At 37.5% G+C, this 18,468-nt stretch overlaps 1 protein-coding gene across 1 annotated transcript in view; it reads left to right on the top strand.

Annotated features, from left to right (window-relative positions):
• Positions 1–18,468, top strand: part of LOC126977918 (atrial natriuretic peptide receptor 1-like) — a 66,698-nt gene that overhangs the window by 23,960 nt on the left and 24,270 nt on the right. Inside the window, exons 3-4 of the mRNA XM_050826606.1 lie at positions 15,393–15,476; positions 17,301–17,463. Coding sequence (XP_050682563.1) covers positions 15,393–15,476; positions 17,301–17,463 — 247 coding nt within the window. The remainder of the gene's footprint in view (positions 1–15,392; positions 15,477–17,300; positions 17,464–18,468) is intronic.

The raw sequence follows: 18,468 nt of genomic DNA, 5'->3' as shown, positions 1-18,468 counted from the left end.
GCCTATTCCTTTTAGCATGCCTATTCCTGCCGTGAAGCAGTAATGTGTAAACATTCCAGTGTTTCGGTCTGAAGGTCGTGGCAGCCGTAGCTAGTGAAATTAATGGGCAAATGAGACCTAACATCTTATGTCTCAAGGTGACGAGCGCAACTGTAGTGCCGTTTAGAATCTTTGGGTTTTTCAAGAATCCAGAGCGGCACTGCATTGTTATGGGTAAGGTGTACCATTAGCTTCACGTCCTGTTCGTCTCTCCCTTATTTTCATAAAAAATAAATACACATTGAACTTTTCACTAAATCCATTCAATTTCCAATATATGATATACACAGCACTAATGTTGCACAATACGTCAGCGGTATAGCTACAGATATACTGCTCTAAGCATTTCGATGACGCGAACTCACGAGATTTCACGCATTAAAAAAGTGTCGATCCTCGCCCGCCACGTACCAATGTGTTTTCCGTTTTTGAATTCATATAAGCTTTTATTAAGAGAGTATTGGCCACACTGATGACTTACTAACAGGTAACCCTTATTTATATTCGATTATCCTTCTCTGCCATAAAAAATACTTTATAGAATTTTAATTTTATGAAATTATTTCATAGCAGAACTGTCAAACCTTGCGTCAATAAATTCTCTCACAGAAAATATATCCATGCAAAACAAATATTGCAAATAAAAATAATTATGGGACCCAAATCGTAATAAAAACTATCCTATCTCGTCGTCTCCTAGTGCCTGCGCCGTTGCAGTAGCCGAGTTGATACTGCAGGGCATGGATATTTTTATACCAAGCTCTGTAGTACCGATCGGTGGCAGATCACAGCCCTGGTTTGATGCGTCAGTTAAAGCAGCATCTGAAAGCAAAAAACAGGCGTATCGAACTTGGGTTGCGGCGCTGGGCACAAAGGATCCGAACTGCAAAGTTCTTAAGAGGAAATATAACCGTGCCTCCAGATTTTTTAAGCGGCAAATCGCCCGTGCGAAGTCTAAGCACGTCGTCAAAATTGGCGAGCAGCTTTCCAGTTACCCGACCGGAACACGCAAGTTCTGGTCGTTGTCGAAAGCTGCTCTTGGTAACTTCAACCAGCCGTCCATGCCGCCGTTGCACATGAGGAATGACACCCTGGCCCATAAAGCAAAAGAGAAAGCCAGAGCTCCTGTGCGCTCTTTTCGCCTCCAACTCGACACTTGACGACAACAGAAAAACACCGCCGACCATCCCGCGGTGTCAGAGCTCTATGCCTGAAGTACAGTTCAGACAGAAAACTGTTAGGCGAGCTCTGTTTTCGTTGGATGTCAGGAAGTCGAGCGGGCCGGATGGCATTTCTCCAATCGTGCTTAGAACGTGTGCCCCTGAGTTGACGCCGGTGCTAACGCGTTTATTCCGGCACTCTTATTCCAAAGGCGTAGTCCCTGACTCATGGAAGTCAGCCCTTGTCCATCCGATCCAAAAAAAAGGAGACAGTTCGGATCCGGCGACCTACAGGCCTATTGCTATCACCTCCCTGCTCTCTAAAATCATGGAGAGCATAATAAGCCGCCAGCTTTTAGTATACCTAGAGGGTCACCAGTTGATCAACGACCGACAGTACGGCTTTCGCCATGGACGGTCGGCAGGTGATCTTCTGGTATACCTAGCACATAGATGGGCGACGGCTATTGAAAGCAAGGGGGAAGGCCTGGCAGTTAGCCTGGATATAGCGAAGGCCTTTGATCGTGTATGGCACAAGGCGCTCCTCTCAAAACTTCCATCATTTGGGCTTCCCGAGAGCTTGTGCAAGTGGACCTCCAGCTTCCTCACTGGGCGTAGCATACAGCTCGTTGTCGACGGATATTGCTCAAACCCGCAGCCCGTGAATGCTGGAGTGCCCCAAGGCTGTGTGCTATCTCCTACGCTGTTTCTTCTGCATATCAATGATATGTTGGACACCTCCAACATACATTGCTATGCAGACGACAGCACTGGTGATGCCGTATACACGGGCCATGCAGGTCTCTCTCGGGAAATCGTCGACCAGTGCCGGGAGAAACTTGTGTCTTCTATCGAGTCCACTCTCGAGAAGGGCGCGGAATGGGGTAAATTGAACCATGTCCAATTTAACCCCCAGAAGACTCAAGTTTGCGCGTTTACCACAAAAAAAAAACCCCATATGTCGTGCACCGCTCTTCGAGAACACTTCTCTTAAAGCCGCGCCTAGTATCGGAATACTGGGTCTCGAAATCTCGAGCGATTGCCAATTCCGTGGCCATCTGGAGGGCAAAGCCAAATTGGCTTCGAAGAAGCTGGGCGTCATCAATAGAGCACGGCAATACTTCAAGCCGGCAGCTCACATTCTAGCGCTCTACAAAGCGCAGGTCCGGCCACACATGGAGTATTGCTGTCATCTCTGGTCTGGCGCACCCCAGTATCAGCTCGATCCATTTGACCGCGTGCAACATAGAGCAGCTCGAATTGTCGGGGACTCAGTGCTCTGTGAACGGCTGGATCTCTTGGCATTGCGTAGAGACGTCGCATCATTGTGTGTCTTCTACCGCATTTATCACGGGGAGTGTTCCGAAGAGCTGTTTAACCTGATTCCTGCCGCCGAATTCCACCTACGCACGAAACGGCACAAGTTAGGATTTCATCCCCACCATCTGGATGTGTGGCGGTCCTCCACAGTGCGGTTTTCAAGGAGCTTTCTCCCTCGTACTACAAAGCTATGGAATGAGCTTCCTTGCGCGGTGTTTCCGGGACAATACGACATGGGTACCTTCAAAAAAAGCGCGTACACCTTCCTTAAAGGCCGGCAACGCTCTTGTGATTCCTCTGGTGTTGCAAGAGAATGTGGGCGGCAGTGATCACTTAACACCAGGTGAGGTGACCCGTACGCTCGTTTGTCCTCCTATTCCATAAAAAAAAAAAGTTGGACTTAACTTCACTCCATGAAGTAATCCCCAATTAAAATCCTTTCATGAGTTCACTGGAAACAAACATCAGGGCAATGGATTTGTATATAATAAGATATTTATCGTGACGTCACCAAATGGCCCAATAGAAGACCAGCTTTAGTTTTCAGACCAACAAATATGCTGAGTTGGGACCATTTTTGTAACGTATGGACTAACCCCCTTATTCATAACGGTCCGCTAACTTTAAATGACTTAGGTCAATAGAAGAAGACAGAGTGAGAATTAGCAATGCTTTAAGTTAGCAGACTATTATGAATAAGGGGGTAAATGTTTTGGTTCTTGTTTTTTGTTTGTTTATCTTTTTTTTTATTTATCTCTTATCGTATCTCTTATATCTTATTATCTCTTTATCTCTATCATAAGTTTATTTTAAATCTTTTGTATTTATGTATACCTACTATACATTTCAACATTTTTATGATAATAAGGGACGAGAATAGCAGGACGTTCGGCTGATGGTAATTAATACGCCCTGCCCATTACAATGCATAAAAAATTTTCTTTCGTAGCATTTTTGCTGCTTATATCATTCACGTAGATGAAATAGCGGGAAGCAACTAGTATAATTGTGTATAAATTACTCTGATAAACGTAACTCTGTCTGCCCGATTTATATAATAATCAATTGCAACCCTAAATTGGTGGTCGGAAATTATATTCTTATCCATTTCCTGCTGTGGCATTTCAACAGCCGATGAAACGTTTTGGTTATGAATTTTTTCAATTCATCTATGGCTTGACGTATTTACAATTTAAAATGCACTTTAATGACTATTTTGATGTTTGTATTTAGAACACACCAATATATTCAACCTATATCTCATTGTTATTTGACCTCCTTGTGCAAAGAATACTCGATATACAAACTTCTTGTGAAAATAACTCTGCGAAATTTGATTGGTCGACATTTTTGATAAGGAACATCGAATTTAATAAATTGTATAACATCTTGTCTTCCGTTAGCTACTGCTAGTCAAATAGTACAAATAATATAACGTATTTGTCTTTGAAATAATTTAATTTTTTTTGGTATAGGAGGACAAACGAGCGTACGGGTCACCCGGTCTTAAGTGATCACCGCCGCCCCCAATCTCTTGCAACACCAGGTGAATTACAGGAGCGTTACCGGCCTTTAAGGAAGGTGTACGCGCTTTTTTTGAAGGTACCCATGTCGTATCGTCCCGGAAACACCGCACAAGGAAGCTCATAAAAATTTATTCGCTGAAATCCGGTTACTAATTTACTGAATCTAGTACAAACATTTTATTTTAATCTATGCAATTTTTGTTTACCGACTTGTTACGCAAGATTTCTCCAGAGAAATTCTGTTTAATTTCTCTTCGGACAGCCCTAGCGGTTAAGCAGTGTTAGTATGTTACGTATAAGGAAGGACACAAAGTAATTCCAACTTTCAATCGCGCCGATTAAGTGCAATTTTGCTTGAAATGGCAATTTGATTTTTAAGGGCCCTGTGGTTTCATCCGCGTATAATAAATTCTCTCATTGCATATTAATTTTATTCGAAATCGGCAAATGGTCTCTTGAACTCTTTAGATGTAATTACTAAGGATAAGAACTCTGTAGAACATTATACTAACGTTTCATCAATAACAATGGTTTTTTTATGGAATAGGAGGACAAACTAGCGTACGGGTCACCTGGTGTTAAGTGATCACCGCCGCCCACATTCTCTTGCAACACCAGAGGAATCACAAGAGCGTTGCCGGCCTGGGTACCCATGGTTAATGTATTTCAAGAGTTTTTTTGAACTGAAAACTTGTTTAGCATCGTTGTGATTTGAAAATCGATTAAACGAAAATGCGCGACATTAAAAAGAGATTTATATATAAATTCATAAGATTTAACGGAAGCATTATACAGTGATTTGGTACCAGGACATCATAGTTGATGAAGAGATTGTCATATGTATGACGCGAGTATACCTTAATATATTCTGACGTCAAGCGCACGACGTATTTCTACATAGATACCAGGAGAACATAAATATGGTAGCGATGATAGTAATGTCTTTCATAGCGGTTGAAATCATGTGTCATCTTAACAACATGTACCAGGACTTCATATGCAGTTTAGAGGTTCATGCACTGCGTTGTCATTGTTTAAGTTCAGACATCTGTACTTTGTTCGCACGCAATTTTTTCTTTCGACTTACATCAGTAATATCAATACGTAGGCTCGCTGAGAGGTGTATGCTTATGTTTAATAGCCTATAGTCTATAGTATATACTCTATACGGTGGACTTAGTCTTAATAATTTATACGACACGGAGTGCGACCACGAAGTAATCCCACTCACCCCTCTATCAAATATGTATAAGCTGTAAACGCAACGGCCTTAAAAACGGCACGAGAAATGAGGGCACAAATGATCGTATGGCCCTATTTATTATTAGTGTAAGTAGCCGTACCACAGCTGAAGTACGTAATATGTATATTTAGTTAAAACAACTATTTATATATCTTATACTAGCTGACCCAGCAAACGTTGTATTGCTATATAAAGTAATAAAAAATTCTTGGGGTGTAAAAAGTAGATGCAACCGATTCTCAGATCTACCAAATTTATCGTACTACAATTATTGGAAGTATTGATCCATTGCCATCTTGCAACCCTATAGCGGATTTGTGGATGGAACAGAATAATATAAAAATCGCGATAAAAAAATAGGGGTTGATTGTAAAAGGTTGAAAATTTAGGGTTGCATGTATTTTTTAATAAAAACAAAAAATTACGTCAAAAAAAAAAACATTTAGGGAGATGAAAAATAGATAGTAGCCGATTCTCAGACCTACTGAATATGCATATAAAATTTGGTAAAAATCAGTAAAGCCGTTTCGGAGGAGTAAAGTTACTAACATTGTGACACGAGAATTTAATATATAAGAGATTATATCGTATAATACGGCGAATTCAATGACACGTTATCTTATATAACACGTCTCAAAAGAATGGCCTCTATGCTCGTAAGATTTTATTGCTTTTGGTCAATTTAAGAAGGTAATGTGTAATGAACCATACTTTTGAGAATATTATGTAGTTTAAAACAATTAGGAATGGTTTCAAGTGTAACTTTTAGCATGGAATAGTGTTCCAAGTTATTTATAATATGTCGATGGATCTCCGATGCATCAGAAATTGACTAGATTGTTTCGCCGTTAAAATTACTTGATTGATAATATTTTACGAAAGTCTTGATAATTAATGAATCTAACTATCATGTAAGAAATATTCAAATTTCAAGTAGATTGTACGGACAAACAAACAAACAAAATTAAATATGTGTGTGTACCAGTATACACAGGTAAGAAGTGAAACTTCTTTCTGACATATTATTTTTCTACTAAATTGAGTAGATAGTAGCTCGAATTGTCGGGGACCCAGTGCTCTGTGAACGGCTGGATCACTTGGCGTTGCGTAGAGACGTCGCTTCATTGTGTGTCTTCTACCGCATTTATCACGGGGAGTGTTCCGAAGAGCTGTTTAACCTGATTCCTGCCGCCGAATTCCACCTTCGCACGACACGCCACAAGTTAGGTTACCATCCCCACCACCTGGATGTGTTGCGGTCCTCCACAGTGCGGTTTTCAAGGAGCTTTCTTCCACGTACTACAAAGCTGTGGAATGACGATACGACATGGGTACCTTCAAAAAAAGTGCGTACACCTTCCTTAAAGGCCGGCAACGCTCTTGTGATTCCTCTGGTGTTGCAAGAGAATGTGGGCGGCGGTGATCACTTAACACCAGTTGACCCGTACGCTCGTTTGTCCTGCTATTCCATAAAAAAAAAAGATAAAGCTTAAGAAAGAAAAAAATCTGTATTAATTTAAATCTATTTTTAATCGACTTCAAAAAGGAGGAGGTTCTCAATTTGATCGGTTTTTTTATGTATGTACACCGATTACGCTGAGATTTATGATCCGATTTACATGATTCATCTCTAGTTCCATGCAGAATGTTTGCCATTTGGTCCCAAGTCAGTGCCAGGCTGAATGTCATAGCAGATACCTTTGAGCCGGATAGGTTCGTCTAGACTCTAGAACATACAACCCAAGCGGTCAGGCACCGACTTAAACCCTATCAATAGGTAGTATTTTAATAATATTAAAGGTATGAGATTGTTTGCATAAGAGGTGTATTAAACTAAATATTTATTACGTTATTTTATACTATTCAGTTTTTGAACTCGGTTTTTTTAAGCGTAGTTTTTTTTATTACTAGACATGCAAACAAAATATATTAAAATCACGCACGTGTTGGATTTATCGAACAAAATATATAATCACTCTCACTTTTACTATAAATTCACTTGAATTCGAATAAATCGTTTTATTTTATCACTTTCAAACTAATATATTATTCTTTACGTCACTATGCTGAACTTGGATAAAATAACAACATGGCGGGTAACCGAAAATCGTGACGTCGATAACGAAGTTTCACTTCTAAAAACGCTTCAGTTTTCTTAATAGTAGTACAGAAACTAATCTACACGCGTCTGCAATTTAACTTTGACCTTCAGCATCAGGAGTTGATTAGCACCCCAATGACAATCTTGTTAAAGACAACTTAAGTGTTCTTTACTAACTGAACTCTCTACTCAATTACCTTGATGAACTAATTTATGTGATTGAAGATAAAACTTGATCACTGGATAAAGTACTCTTTGTTATGAGAAAAGCAGACGAGACAAGAAGAGACATTTTTTTTAATGAAAATAAGGGACGAGATGAGCAGGACGTTCAGCTGATGGTAATTGATACGCCTTACCCATTACAATGCAGTGCCGCTCAGGATTCTTGAAGAACCCAAAAATTCTAAGCGGCACTACAATTGCGCTCGTCATCTTGAGACATAAAATGTTAAGTCTCATTTGCCCAGTAATTTCACTTGCTACGGCGCCCTTCAGACCGAAAGACAATAATGTTTACACATTATTCTTCACGACAGAAGAGTTGTGGTACCTATAATCTAGCCGGCATCCTGTGCAAAGGAGCCTCCCACTGGTCCCTCCAAAATTCTTTGAAATTTTAAACATATTATGATGTTGAGAAGGCCCTTCACGGTTCGTCTATCGTAAACGCAAACTTTGTCGAAAGCGTGTTGTTTCATCCAACGCATACCGCCTGTTGACGACAAGCAAGAGAAAGCGATAGTATTGAACGAAAAATCGTCTGAAGTAATTCCATAAAACTTCTTTCAAGAAATACGTGTTTTTGAGTAGTCCTTAGGAAATTGTGAAACAATTTTTTATTATATAGAAGCTTTATTGTAGGTTATGAACGGCCAAAGTTCAGGCACCATTTGTGCAAAAAAGCAGACATTTGGAGGGTAATACTGATTTTGTTTCTTCAAATTTGTATTTTCTAATTCGATAGAAAACTAGTTACAATGTACAAGATACCTATCAGTAAATTTTTGAATTGAAAATTCTTTAGCGGCGTTAAGCATTTTTTCTTGGGGTGGGTATAAAATGAGAAACTCGCGGTAGGACACGTGGCCTGATTGATAATTCGTAAGACGTCGTTGAAATTATGGATGAAAGATTTATACTTCTAACTAATTATAGTTCGACCATTTCAACTTGAAGATCATATGGCCATTGGAACAGTGGTTGAATCATTGTGATTGCGAAGCTGAAACACCGCGAGGTCGAGGGATCGAATCTCAGCTGTGAAATATTTTTACATTTTAATTTAATTGGTTTTTGAGCTTTGCAATTAGCGAAGACTCTCTCTAAGGTGATATATATGTAAAATAATTGTAAGAGTTCTGAAGTTTTAATTTTTTTATGTAATATAAATTGTGTACGATATTTATATTGTGATTGTATTTGTGTACGATAGCGCAATTAATGAATATTATATTTAACCACTTATACTGATAAATAAAGCAATTCGTGCGAAATTATTCCCTAACCATTCCAAAATATTCAAAAATGTGTAACGTTAATGTTCAAGTTTTCACTTCTGCCGGCACTCCCAGAGTGCAACTCGTTATTTTTTTGTTTTTAAAGAGGATGCGTTAAAATGCCTTAGGCCACGTTCAGATGACAAGCGCTTAACGCGCGTTGAATTTTTGTATCGTGTTCACATACTACGCGTTTGTCAGGCGTTAAATGCGTGCCGCCCTGTTTCAGTTTGAGTTCTACATTTGTCGGAAATGGACGTAGAAACAATTTCTTCTTTTCTTCATAGTCATTTCCTTTACAGAATATAAGAACGAGTTCATTCCAAGCCCGTCTTCTTAAATTCTTATCTGAATAATCGCTACTTGTCATGTGCCAAATCGCAGGGCGTTTCTCTATTTCATCAATTAATAATTGCGTATTAAAAGCTTCGGTTTCCATTTCGGATGATTTCCGGACGAACTAGATGAACCCTAAAATATGTCTATCCGCGTCAAAAGCGCGCGCTCAACTGAACGAAAACATAGAAAACCAATGATCTCAAAGCGCGCGTTGACGCGCGCTGACAACAATCGAGCGCTAGCCCAGCGTTCAGCGCGTGCTTTATGAAAACGCGCGTTAGCATGTGTACGGCCTGAATAAAATGTATGTAGTTGTAAGCGCGCGTTATTAAAACGCGCGTTGAGCGCTTTTCATCTGAATGTCTAGACTCATTAGCCCAGTAACTTCAGTAACAACGGCGCCCATCAAGTCCGGACAAAATAATGCTAGCACATTATTTATTTACGTGAGACAAAGACGCCCCTGAAGTACCCTCCTAGCTGGCTTCCTGTGCAAGGAACTCTCCCACTGTAACTATTAGAGTATACTCAACTAGTTTAGATGCTGCGAGGGCCAAACTGAAAGTTTCTGGACTGGCCATGTGCAATACAATTGTTAAAAAAACAACTACGGTATTTGAAAACGGAACAATCCGAGAGTAGGTTACATTTTAGTTTGAGTGATTGTCTTTTTTCATATAGTGGCATTGTTTTGAAAATTATTTGCCGGCAGTGCAATGAATTTAGCTCGTGAAAATGCTTTCGTGCTATCGTTTTTTATGATTTTCGCTGAAACAAAACAAGAAACTTCCGTAATCTTTAATTGGAATTTGGTTCGGAAAATGTGCACTTGATGAAGATTGTTGGTTGAGTGGTGCCGTAAAATGAAAAAAAAAAACAATAATTAAGAACATTCTTGCCTTTTTTCTTTCAACGAATAAGTTGAAGGCCTCAAATATAGATCCTCTGGCAACCACCATATAGTCGCATTCAAAAATTAAAAAGAGGTATTTAAGAAGCGGCGAATGCGTTCCAAGAGGCCATTTAAGACGTCCCTCAGAAAGACTGAAACAAAAACTGCGTATATAGTGAAGGAATATAATTTGAAAACAATCAAAATAGCATAAATATAATGTGTGTCACTATAAAACGAGAATCAAGAAACTTAAGAATTATCTAAGTATTCGGAAGATTGTGTACATACACAAATAAAATTTGAAAACAAAATTTTATGAAAGATGCGGGGCTGGAAACCACGACCTCTCGTGTTCCGTGTGAGTGCTCTGCCAACTGAGCTAACCGTTCGAGCGACGTATCGTCATAAAATCTTGTATGCTTTTGTTCAACTCTCAGGTTGTGGCTTCAACTACAGGATTTACTTTACAGTTGATAACCTGCTCAACCCCAGTATTTGCATATTAGGAAATTGACTTGAGATGTCGCTCTTGCAAATCTAAACAATTTGTTACTCGAACGGTTAGCTAAGTTGGAAGAGCACTCGCACGGAACGTGAAAGTTCGTTAGTTCGAGTCCCACATCGTTTATAAATCGTTTTTTTTTTTTTTTTTCAAATTTATTCCCGTAGGTATTCATCTTAGAAGTGAGGGTTATCACTTTAAAAACATAACAAATTGTGTACATACAAATATTATGTCTTTCTATAGGACTCTAACAAACGAGGCTTACTTTGTTAGTAAAACTTTAGCGTAAAAAGATTCTCTTATCTAGGTCAGACATAATCTCATTTTTATTATGAATCTAATACTGTAGACCAAATTCTACATCGAAATATTTTCCAGACTTATTCAATTACCTTGTTTGGCTACGTGGTTTGACAGCTTAAATCTCCAGATATTTAAATTTGATGTGACTTTATTTATAAGCGAGAGTAGTTATTATGTACTTACTTACCTACTTCTTTGTTGTTACGTTACGTTACGTTACGTATTATATTATGTTACGTATTGTGAAACTGGTATTTACATATTCGAGAATTTTAAATAAAAATAAAATATATTTTTGAGCGAAGCGAAGCAAAACCGTACCACACTCGCACAGAATACCGGCGTGAAGTAGCGGCCTAGTGCCGCTATGTTTCGCATAGGTTAGTGTCGAGGACCGGTGGCCATTCCAACCGAATATGACAGCGGTACTAAAAAAGCTCGGGCTGCCCTTCGTATTCTGGGGAGGGCACAGAACCGCGCATACCTTCAAAAAAAGCGCGTACACCTTTCTTAAAGGCCGGCAACGCTCCTGTGATTCCTCTGGTGTTGCAAGAGATTGTGGGCGGCGGTAATCACTTAACAACAGGTACGCTCGTTTGTCCTCCTATTCCATAAAAAAAAAACTGAGCGGTGTCACCGGGTGACTCCAATTGATTTCTGTGTTAAAATTGTTTCTCGGCCATTTCCGGACCGATTTTAAAAATTTTGAACTCATAGAAAGCTTTCAAAATTTTCTAGGTTATTACAGAGTTTTGACTTTCGATTCAATAATTATAATTAAAAGCAAACATTATACAAATAATTCTAAATTAGCAGGCGCTATTTATATTTATTTAAAGCAAAAGAAATTCTCATGTGACCCAATAAGGCGCTAATTCCTCATGTTTAAATATGGCGCCGAATTCCAAAAGATTCTTTTTATCGTTTTTGTTTGGATTAATTTTGTTTTGTTTTTGTACACAGACTTAGTTTACCAGTTACCTCACTTCTAGTATAGTCGATAAGAGATTTTATTAATAAATAACCTTTCCTTACATTACCATATTAATATACATAAAATTTAAGTAATAACCTAAGCTTTTCTCAAGTTAAACAATTTCAATATTAAATAGTTCAACTTAGATTGTGTTAAGTTTTCTCTTCTGTCGGGCGTCCCAAGACCCACACGTATTTTTTATATAAGATGAGCTACTCTGCTGCCCATGGACTGCTCATGATCAATACCATAGGTCAGAAGATACACGAGGCATCCTCAGGACGTGTTGTCACGCCAAAATCTGGCACAAGACTGAATCAAATGAGCCGGAAGCCGCTGTTTTATACCCTCGTCCCATGAAATGACGCGCTGTGATTGGTCGGCTGTTGTGACGTATAACCCTGGAAGAGATACGTAACAAAGGTGATGGGACTAAATTTGTTTGTTCATTCAACAATGTAAACATGTTATTTTTGTGTTTTATTATTTCTAATTGCTCTAACACATTTAAGCGAAATCCTTTTTCACATGTATGTAAAATATTAAAATTATTATTGTTTCCGAGTGAGTGACCGGTATCAATTAAATGTTTCGCGAAGTGTGATTTTACGGGATGATTATTAATTTTTGTGAAAAAGGAGCGAAGACTTTTGTATATTAGAACGATCGTTCGGGTACGTCACTCATCTGATGATAAGCTAATTGCCCATGGACACTATGGCAATACGACAGGTCAAGATGCGTTGCCGGCCTTTGAGCTGGAAGTATATGCTCTCAGTTAAAGTCAAATAAACTTAATTAAATGAGGCTTAAACTACGCGGTTTTGAATTGTCACTATAAATATTTCCCTAAATTTACTGAATTTACCAAATGTTCGTAAAAGTTGAGCTCGTGAGAAGAACATATAAGAAACTCAACGCCCATTTTTTTTATGATAATAAGGGACGAGACGAGCAGGACGTTCAGCTGATGGTATTTGATACGCCCTGCCCATTACAATACAGTGCCACTCACGATTCTTGAAAAACTCAAAAATTCTGAGAGGCACTACAATTGCGCTCGTCACTACAATTGCGCTCGTCACCTTGAGACATAAGATGTTAAGTCTCATTTGCCCAGTAATTTCACTATTTACGGCGCCCTTCAGACCGAAACACAGTAATGCTTACACATTACTGCTTGAACTCATTGTTTGAGTAAGGATGCTTCGTGAACATGATGGTCGTGATTACTGTCACAATTAGTGATTTCATCAAATACAATGATTTATTAACTAACTCTACACTTGAAGGTCCCAAAGTCTTCGGTATCGGTTCGGTATATAATGTGTCTGTGGGAGGCTGAACATTTCTTGTGATACTAGGCCATCAACGAAATGAGGATGAATTTCTTCATACACACGATACGCATATCTATTTAATAATCATGTATCACAAGCACACATTATTCAGGACTTCTTCTTATTTTGTATAAAATTACCATTTATTTACCAGCGTTATTATTTCATTATTATTTAATCTGTCAAACAACAGTCAAAAAGTTTTTAATATTAATTTGTAGAATAGAAATGCTGTAAAGTTTGCTTTTGTAAATAAAATAAATAAATTTCACATTTTGACGCAACGTCCGGTGGTTTTCTGCCAAAGTGTACCAAGAGAACGTCGATTTCCTTTTCTATCCGGAACTTCTAAATGACGATGAAATAATGACGATTGAATAAGACTATAGTCCTACCTACTAAGGTAGAGGTCCTGGGTTCGAATCCCGGTAGGTGCAAGCATTTATATGACGAATATGGATGTTTGTTTCCGAGTCATGGATGTTTAAATGTATTTATATATGTTTATAATATGTATTTATGTATGTTTAAGTAAGTATAATGTATTAAATATATCGTTGTCTTGCAACCCATATCACAGGCTATATATGCTTAACTTGGGGCAAGATAATTTGAGTAAAAAAGTGTGTCAATATTATTATTATTATTATAGGACAGGATAGTAAATTTATACGAAAAAAAATTTAAAGATATTGACATTTTTTCATCAGCCGTAATAAATTTATTAACTCAGTGATCGAGCACATATCCCAAGCTGAGAACGATGCCCATTAGACTGAACACTACACACTACTCACAACTCATAACACTCTCACATAGTCATACACACTATACACATATCTATTTAATAATCATGTATCACAAGCACACATTATTCAGGACTTCTTCTTCTTTATTTTACATAATTACTTACCATATATTTGCTAACGTTAGTATTTCATTATAATTTAATCTGCCAAACTTTGTTAAAGGCAATACATGTATATAGTTTATAGTATTAATCTGTAGAATAGAAATGCTGTAAAGTTTGCTTTAAATAAATAAATAAAATAAATATTTAAATTAAAAAAAATAACGGGTTGCACTCTGGGAGTGGAAGCAGAAATGAAAAGTTGAACATTAACGCTGTGCATTTTTGAATATTTTGGGATGTTTAGCGAATAATTTCGCACCACTTCCTTTATTTATCAGAATAAAAGTACTAGTATTTATGTGGTTAGATACAATATTCATTTATTGCGCTATCGTACACTAAAATGACAATTTATATCACATAAAAAAATTAACACTTCAGAACTCACTACTCTTGCTTAAAAGATTTAAAACTAAAACACTTTTTTTGAATCTCCATATTATACACACCACACACACACACAAACAAACAAGACTATAGAAAAAAGGAGAAAAACAAAGAAAAGAACAAAGAGTAGGGATAGATACTCATGACTATAGTGTGATATATTCTGAATATGTAACAGATAAATATGTTAGATATACTTAGAATAAATAGTATGATAGATTTTAAAACATAACTATATGAGTAGCATGCATGTTTTTCTTTTTTTTTTCTTTGAAAACAATAAATGTGATTTTATTTTATTTTAACTATTTTACATTAACAAGTTTATCTCACAGAAAAATCAACTTGCATCCATAATTTTCAACGACTGTCATACGAATTTTCGATCAGGTCGCGAGCCCTGACGCGAGTTTAATAATAATAATAATTAAGAAAAATACAGAAATCTTATAACTAATAACAATATGGACCTTACAGTTTAACATTTTATATCCTGGATGTGTGGCGGTCCTCCACAGTGCGGTTTTCAAGGAGCTTTCTTCCACGTACTACAAAGCTGTGGAATGAGCTTCCTTGTGCGATGTTTCCGGGACGATACGACCTTCAAAAAAAGCGCGTACACCTTCCTTAAAGGCCGGCAACGCTCCTGTGTTTCCTCTGGTGTTGCAAGAGATTGTGGGCGGCGGTGATCACTTAATAACAGGTGACCCGTACGCTCGTTTGTCCTCCTATTCCATAAAAAAAAATCCATCCCAAGAAAAGTGCTCAGCGCCGCTAAAGAAGTTTTCACTTCAATAAAAATCTTTCTCTATTGTCACCTTATTTATGTTTATGTTTCTTTCCTAGCCTCCGTCAGAAGGAGAGTTAGCTGCACCAGCTAGCGTTGTGAGTCGAATGCACAGACTGAGGAATCTGAGGAAGGGAACAAGGGTACGTAATAATTGTTTCTGTTTACTCTGACCCACATAGCCTTACCAAGTTTTAAGAACAAATCTTATTTGAACCTTAAAATAATTTATTTAATAACTGTCAACAATTTATAATACTCATCCAAAGATAATCGTATTAAGAACTTGAAGTTTACCAAGAATTAATTTAAAACTAATAATGCTCGAACGAAACTTGGACAGGACGCTCCTACAGCCCGTAATTGTCACGCGTATACAACGAATGTGTGAAAAACATAGCAACACTGGTTGTGATAGGCTCCCACTTTTTCTGAAAAAATGTAGCGAAGCTCTGGTCAATTAATTAGTGTTTAACTTTCTATTATATTCAACATTTGTTATTGTTCAGATAACCATATTCTTCCAACTAATTATATAACTTATTTTTAAGATACTTAAGTAGTTTTTAGTCACCTTAAATGCAAATTCGAGTCACTGTTATTTTATGGAATGATGTGTTCTCCTATAATTAGTAGTACATACAAATGTTTAGTTATAAGGTATGTGGTAGATGTAAGATGTTAATATGTACAACTGTTGGAGATCCATATAAATAAATTAATAAGAATACTGGCAGAATTTTCGCATTTTCTATCTGGATGGATATGAATATCTAGGCCGATATGTTGACCTCAAGCCTAAATTTTATTAAGTTGAGTATAAAGTACCTTGTTACTATCTACGTGCCTCTGGGAACTAAAGGCTAAGTGTCTCGACGTGTAAATTTAATTATATGCGTAAGTTAGAATTTCCAAAAATGCCAGACATTACAAAGTTAATGTCGAAGGTATAATAAGTGTATAGCAGCATTACACTGTAACTATGCATTTTTTTTTAAATCTAACCAATGTTCCGACACCTCTTCCTTATGGGCTTAATACAGTCATAACGGGTTACGTGATAACTACATAACAAAGGTGCGAAGTAAACCGAAAATTGCCAAGTATAGGTAATTAGTGGTAAGATATGCCTTTGGCACGGCTTTTTAGCGATCAGCAAAATTAATACGCAAGTGAAGATAGAGGATGAACACTAGATTCGCTGTCAGCGTATGTAAATGAGATAGCAATAGTCTGTGACGTGTATTATGTTTTCATGTTTTCGTTATTTACGATTTGTTCAACGTAATAGACAAAACCTCTCATATTTTAATAATAACAGAATTCACACCAAATCACTCAATTACGTATTAACAATCAGGATTTATTCAATCAGAATTTAAATTAAATAGTCTTACACCACGGCAGCCATTGTTTGTTGGGAGCCGATAAACTGGGTCCAAACAAAAAATCAATTGTAGTGTATCTTGCTTACTCTCAATATCAATCTAATTTATGTGTCTCTTTTGTTATTTTAGTGACGTATCTATTGTTCATCTTCTATCTATGTACGCAAGTATGCAAACACCGTTAATTTAGCATCTCCTGTCTATGCTTTCCTGGTAGTGTTAGCCATCTGCTTATGCAAAGGAGGTCTCATTTGCACAGGATGCCGGCTAGATTATGGGTACCACAACGGCGCCTATTTCTGCCGTGAAGCAGTAATGTGTGAGCATTACTGTGTTTCGATCTGAAGGGTGCCGTAGCTAGTGAAATTACTGGGCAAATTGAGATTTAACATCTCACGTATCAGGGTGACGAGCGCAGTTGTAGTGCTGCTCAGAATTTTTGGGTTTTTCAAGAATCCTGAACGGCACTGAATTGTATTGGGCAGGGCGTATCAATTACCATCAGCTGAACGTCCTGCTCGTCTCGTCCCTTATTGTCATAAAAAAAATCATTAAAAAATCCTTCTTACTTGTCATCAGCCCCAGACTCTGTTCAACGACAAGGGGAAGTACCCCACGCTGACCAGAATGTCTTACTGCCAGTGTCGTGTTCCTCGGGTCTTCACGAGCGTCTTCGAGCGGTTCGGCTGGACCCACGTGGCTCTGCTCCTCGACAAGTCTGATCTGTTCTCTTTGACAGTCGGTAATTTATTTATCTTTAATACTAATGAATAAATGATTGTGTCGGTTTATGAAACCAAGGTAAAAGTGAAACTTTTTTTCACATTATAGACATTTAACTAAAAATTTTTGGAATAATATTCCAGTGAAGGTACTTATACTTGGAAAATTTGAATGATAATGGGAAATAGCGTGGAGCACTTGCACAAATGAGTAATAGTCTATGCACTACACGGTCAGCTGCTGCGAACTATAGGCGCCGCCCGACCGTCACGCGACATGCAACACACAGACGAAAAAGTGTGAGACGATGTAATAAAAGTTTCACTTTAATAAATAATTTAATATGATAAATATAGTTAAGATTTATTCTGGAACTTCCTAACCTATCTAAACGTGTGTGTATTAGTATTTATGTACGCATGCAAGAAGTTATTCTTCTTTTTTCTCTTTCTCTCTATTTACGTCTCATATTAATAATATCTTTAAATTTAAATTTTATAAATATTAATGATAGCATTGTGAAATCCGACATGTTTCAGTATAACTGTAGTGTTTAGACAATTTTGTAACATATTTTGCATTTCAATTGACGAAACATATTGGATTATCCATTATATTGTTAACATCTTAAGTACAATGTTTCCTGCAAATAATATTTCATTTAAATTCAAATTTCATTTCATTTAATGAAACAAAAATCGAAGTGAATTAGAAACTATTGCGTATTGTTTGTCAAATTGTAGTTGACGTTGGGTTAGAGAAGTCATGTCAAAATTTTGTAAATAATTCCAGTACTTTCGTTTGCTAGACTCTAGTACCGAGGTATGTAATAGTTATTTATGCAACTGTTGTGTAATAAGGGGTATTAAAACACGAATGTGGGTTTAGTTTACGAGGCGAAGCCGAGTGTGATAATAGTATCACATAAGTGTTTAAATACCTAATTATCAACAGTTGCATACAAGACTTTATCTACACCCAGAATATGAATCCTCTAAAACAGTTAGCTTACTGCTAACATTAA

Source organism: Leptidea sinapis, chromosome 46 (assembly GCF_905404315.1).
Source record: "Leptidea sinapis chromosome 46, ilLepSina1.1, whole genome shotgun sequence".
In the NCBI taxonomy this organism is placed as follows: domain Eukaryota; kingdom Metazoa; phylum Arthropoda; class Insecta; order Lepidoptera; family Pieridae; genus Leptidea; species Leptidea sinapis.
The sequence above is the reverse complement of the archived record's forward strand: the minus strand, read 5'-3'. Positions and strand labels throughout refer to the sequence as shown.